This window comes from Cucurbita pepo, chromosome 4 (assembly GCF_057944985.1).
Source record: "Cucurbita pepo subsp. pepo isolate OVF chromosome 4, ASM5794498v1, whole genome shotgun sequence".
NCBI classification, from domain to species: Eukaryota; Viridiplantae; Streptophyta; class Magnoliopsida; order Cucurbitales; family Cucurbitaceae; genus Cucurbita; species Cucurbita pepo.
The window spans coordinates 5,035,622-5,041,621 of record NC_141801.1 but is presented as its reverse complement, the minus strand read 5'-3'; the positions used below and the strand labels follow the sequence as shown (position 1 = coordinate 5,041,621).

The 6,000-nt window shown below is 38.3% G+C and overlaps 1 protein-coding gene across 1 annotated transcript; it reads left to right on the top strand.

The window, feature by feature from the left end:
• Positions 1-789: 789 nt before the first annotated feature.
• Positions 790-3,451, top strand: LOC111793735 (uncharacterized). The gene has a single exon (XM_023675761.2). It carries the CDS (start codon positions 883-885, stop codon positions 2,047-2,049), a length of 1,167 nt encoding a protein of 388 aa, XP_023531529.2. The 5' UTR covers positions 790-882; the 3' UTR covers positions 2,050-3,451.
• The last annotated feature ends 2,549 nt before the right edge of the window (positions 3,452-6,000 follow it).

The window sequence follows — 6,000 nt, the reverse complement described above, 5'->3', positions numbered from 1 at the left end:
CTCGAAGCCGTCAACAATTGTGGCATTGTCTTTTAGGGTTTCAACCTTAACTATTAATTCATAGACAAGTATTGCTTCAAGTCAACCTGCCATTTCGTCGATCATATCTGCCATTTCATGTGAGACCTCAAAAGCCCCATTCCATCAAGAACTTCACTCAAGTAGAGTAATCGATTTTCAATGTCTACCAATCGGTCAACTTGGGACTTGCCCAATTGTTTTGCAGCAGACATGTTTGATTACTACGAGTCAAGGAGTCGACTCGGTTCTGATACCACTTGTCACAATCACACTCTTGTAGTAGCGAGACAATGAATATACGACACTTGTTCTAATCCGACGAACAAGTCAGCCGTGTGAAAATCATAATTCACAGACAAATCAGATGTATAATCAAGCCTCGATTACGTTTAAGAGAAAGCGTTTAGAAATTGTGAACGAGAAAATGTGTTGAAATTAATTTATAAGAAAGCAAAGTTGTAGTCCTAAAGTAAATAACCAACAACCACAACTTTGATAGCATGACTCGAGTAGGAAGTAAGTAAAAAGGAGTACAGAACAAGCATGCCGAAGAACATGTCTTAGACAAGTATGATTGCGACAACTAACACGTGATCACGCGTAACACGTCTTGGACAAGCATGTTACTACTTATTAGTATAAGAAGGAAAAAAGAAAAAACATGATATCTTTGTAAAATTTGCAAACATTTATTGTCACACCAATTATTTTTCACTATTTTGGAATTACTAACTCTTTTAACATTTCTAATTTATTTTTTATATTTTAAAGTTTCTTCCACATTTTTATAATATATAAATATTGTTTTCTGTTAATTAGCAGGGAGCCTCCTTCAAGCTTTGTGAACTGAGCACCAAATTCATGGAATCCCAATCCCCCATTACACTCTCCCAAACAGAGCTTCAAACCGCCATCTATGGCGAGTGTCTCGATTCCATCGACCCCGACCTCTTTTATGATGATTTCGATAGCGCTTCCTCCACTCCTTACGTCAGTGCTCATTCCAGCCCCTGCCGCGGCCCCATTTCCGGCTTCTTTTACAGTGCTCCGGCCAGTCCTATGCACTTTGCCATCACCAAAAACCCTACCAACTCCTCTTCTACTTTCATGGAGAATCAGTCTTCTTCGTTTGAGTTCGATTTCTCCGCTAGGTTTGGGTCTAATGGCGGTTCGAGTTCCACGGCGTCGATGAGCTCCGCCGATGAGTTGTTTCATAACGGGAAGATACGTCCGATGAAGCTTTCGACGCACTTGGAGCTTCCATTGGCGCCGTTGCTGGACTTGGAGCTTGGAGATGAAGAAGAAGGGGACGGAGTCGTTGAGTTTGTTCGAGGGAGGGATCTGAGGTTGAGGGATAAACTACAGCGGCGGAGAACTAGATCCATGTCGCCGTTCAGAAACTCGCCGATTGAGTGGACGGAGAGCGAGAATGGAGAGGGAATCAGTGTGGAATGCTCTGTGACTGAGAAGGAAAATTCTGAAGAGAGTGAAGTAATCGAGAAGGTTGTAGAAACAGCTCCGAATTCTGAGGCGAGTACTCCTTCGATTTCCGCTTGTTCTTCGAGATCGTCTTCTGCAGGAAGGAGCTCGAAGAGATGGATTTTTCTGAAGGATTTTCTGTACAGAAGTAAAAGCGAAGGAAGAAGCAACACCAAATTTTGGTCTAACATATCGTTCACTCCTGTGAAAGAAAAGAAATCAGGAGGGGCAAACCAGAGTGTTGCTAAGCAAGAGTTCATAAATCCATTGGTGGATCGATCTTCAGTGGGGAAGAAAGCAAAAGGAAGAGTTGGGGCGAAGAAAGATGGGGGTGGAAAGCCTAGAAATGGAGTTGGAAAGAGGAGAGTTGTTCCACCATCGCCACATGAGCGTCATTACACGGCTAACAGAGCTCACTCAGAGGAGATGAAGAAGAAGACATACTTGCCTTACAGGCAAGGATTGCTTGGCTGCTTGGGATTCAGCTCAAAGGGATATGGAGCTGTGAGTGGATTTGCCAAAGCTTTGAATTCTGTCTCTTCCAGGTAAACTCTTCTTCTCAACTATATATAGATTCATGGTGGCATAATGGCTTCTTGTCCATTTTAGTGTGAAGGAAAAAGGCCGATCTGAATTTTGCCCCCAATATGGTGCCTCTGTAAATTTATCCCTATGGAATATGAATTAGTTCTTACTGCATCTGTCTTTGTTTCGCCCTTTTTTGTGCACCCTTCAACAAGAGAAGGGTTGATGTTGAATTCATTCTACTGACATTGTAAGCTGATGTCCACATAAATTACTTGTTTTCGTGTCCATGAAGAATTAGAATTCCTTTTGAGCTAAGCTAGGCTAGGCCTCATGGCCATGCTTGTTATTAACTGCAGGAAGATGACACAACTTTTCGTTTGTTGCATCAAATCTCAAGTCCATGTTTGGATCATGTCAGTTGTTGGGATGATTAGAAAACAAGAGTTGATTGGAGTGGCTATTTTGGTTGGGTGTTCTAAACTTAAGAATAGCTTTTAGGTAGCATTCAAGGTCAAGATTTGTTAAGACTTTCTTTAGTTATCTTATAAAAACAATCCTTTAGGTTTTGGAAAACTAACAACTATGGGTAGAATGCTTTTATTTTAGTGCAAATTGGAAAGATTATAACAGCATATTCAAAAGTTTAGGCAAAAACAGCTTCATTTTGGTCCTAAATGTTTGTTTCTTATTATTAACACTCCAAAACAGCTTCATTTATTTGGAAGTGAATGGATATTTTGTCTGTGTTTCTAGACATTGATGCATAAAGCAGTTTGAGATAATGAGTGTGGTCAAATTTTTCTGTGAAAACAAACCCACACAATTTTGTCTACTCCTTTTGGCAGCTTATCTTTAGATTCCATCTTTTTGGTGTCAGTCTTCTTCATGTGATGCTTGAATCATTGTTTGGTAATACACTTCTCCATATTTGGAAATTCATGTGAATTTGTCAAATATCTTCATGTGATGCTTGAATCATTGTTTGGTAATACACTTCTCCATATTTGGAAATTCATGTGAATTTGTCAAATAGTAGTAGATACACACTTATTCTGGCTAACAAACATGTTATTATTCAAAGTTAGAACAAAAAAGATGTCTAAACACCCTTACCCTTATAAGGAATGTTTCGTTCTCTTCTCTAACCAATGTGGGACTCACAATCCACCACCCTTGGAAGCCTACCATCCCCGGCACACCATCCGGTGTCTGACTTTGATACCATTTGTAATAGACTAAGTCCACCGTTAGCCGATGTTGTCCTCTTTGGACAGGTTGGGGATTGCTTGGAATGAATAGATGCAAAGGGAAAAAAAAAAAGGAAAAGAGGAAAGAGTTGGGTGAGTGATGTTGATGGGTCAAGATGTAAGGGATTCCTGAAATTGAAACGAAGAGGTGAGGTCCCACCTGTTTTTATTGTGAATAGCTTCTCTCTCTGAATATGCCCACCTACCTTAGTCCTCTAAAACTCCTTTATGCATCTTTTTTCATTTTTCTCGTTCACATGTTCCTTATTTTCTTCTCTCCTCTCTTTGTCGTGTATAAGCTAAAATTTTAGTAGTTTTGTTGTTTGAATGTATTATAAAAATTGAGAGGGAAGTCTCAAAATAGTGACTCAAAAACAATTGTCATTTTTGTAGACAGCCCAAACAGAAGAGACCCCAACATCAATTCAATATTTACTCCCCATCTGCCCTCAATTGTACCAAATCATAACTCTCTCATCATGTGTTTTAAATCTCAAATTAATTCTTATTGCTAAAACAACTTTTATGTAAAGAACTTTTGATGAATCGAATACAAAATCAAACAAAAATAATTTGATGCTAACTTCTTTAGAAATTGGCCACTCGTTTTTTAAACTAGTTAGCTACTTAGTATATACATGATCAACTAAATTAAAAAAGGTCTGCTAGCTACTACTTTGGTGGATCTAGAACTTTATGTTATAGAAAGCTTGAATTTGTATAATATAAAGCTTTCATCGGAGAAGGTGTAATATTACATTACTACCATGCGTAAGAGTGTAGGTTCCTTTACTAGCTCATAATAACACTAAAAAGTTTAATTTAATTGAAATAAAAATTTAGAGGATTCAAATTAATATTTAATATATTAGATATAATAAACGTAAATGAGATAATAGATTTAATTTGAAATGTTTCAAATTAATATTTAATATATTATATATATTAAATAAATAGTTAGATACATTAAATAAAATAAAAATATATTTGAAGTATGAATGAGATTCAAATTAGCTAAATATATATAAGGATATTGTAACGACCTATTTTTCATTCAATAATAAGGTCGCTATCATATGCAAGATTTGTGATTTCTTATGCGCAAACATTCATTCCAAGTCGTGATGCAACCGGTGGTGACTACCTAACAGGCCAACAATGTGTAGTCTACGTGAGAAGCGAGGTAACTATGGAATTTCAAATCGTACGATCCTCGTACCCTTAACGATGTCTCAGAAGATCCAACAGTGGCACAACTATGGCTATAGTTGATGGAGGCTATCTTTCGATTGATGAAGTGTTTGGATGATTAGAAGGTAGCGTGTGCGTCATTTATGCTGAAGGGTGACGCAAAACTATGGTGGGAAGATAAGCACGAGATGCTCACCCCTAACAGAGGGTGATATCATGGTCCCAATTCAACGAGATATTTTTGGGAGAGTAATACTCGATTACGGAAACAACAGGAGTTCGCCCAGTTGACACAAAGTGGACGTTCTATCACTCTCTATGCAAGAAAAATTCATGAGACTAAAGCGGTTTGCACCGGAGTAGGTGGACACGGAATTAAAGATGGCTCAATCTAGACACGAAGATCCACTATACTGTAGATGCCATAGACCCTACAACTTATGAGGTCACCCTACAAAAGCCATGGAGGAGCCCAAGGTCGGAGAACGTCGAGAGCCGACGGTTATCATAGGACAGAAAAGACGGTACGAACAGATGGAGCCAAATCTTCCATCACTGGTACACAGACCACAAGCCAGATGGAATGAGAAACCACAATGCAATGAATGTGGAAAGCAGCAGCACATGGCCGGATCTAAAGCTTGTTTCAAGTGTGGCCAGAAGGGCCACATTGCTATGAATCCAAGGGGCTTAGGTGGTGTAGAGAGACCTATGTAGACCCTCGCTCTCAAGTAGAGTGTATGCTTCCAACCAGTAGGGACATTGGAAAATTCGGCACAGTGGTGCACGTACTTTATTCGTCCAGGGACACTGTACCCTAGTAGGAGTAGACCTAGTTGCTAAGAATAGAGTAAAGAGTGGACAAGTAATAGTAGCGGGACATGCCTTAGATGTAAACGTGATAGTTGGTCATTAGTATGACAGACTTCGATGTACTACTGAGAATGAATTAGTTGGTTAACGGACTTTGATGAGAGCCTATAAGTAGGTTGTTTACTAAATAATTTTTATACTCATTTTTTCTATTATTTGTTTTTTTAGATCGATCATAGGTTGGTAGTTGATTGTGGGAGGTGTGTAGCTGTACAGACCATTAAATCTGTGTCCTTTTCTTGTTTCGTATTTTACAACTTATTTTGTATATTTTTATCTTAGGTATGAATTTTTTTGGTAATTTAAATTTTCTCCTTAACCTATTTTAAAAATGGAAAACATTTATTGTCCTTTAAACAGTTTAATCGATGATTTGAAACCTCAAAAAGTGGATGGTTAAATGGTTGCATATTGATACCAAAGCCTTAAGTTGGTTAAATCTGCTAGACAAATTGATATCAAAAAGTGGGTCGTTGGATCCCCTACAACTCAAGTTAAGCTACGCCTTGACTCGGCCAAGTATGTATGTAGTAAAGTTAGCAAGTATGATCTAACTTCTTGTGTGAACTATATGCATATGTCAGTGATATCTTATGAACCTAATTAGGTTAACATTGGTTAGAATGCCTAGTAACCTAGATTTTATTATTGCATGAGGTTT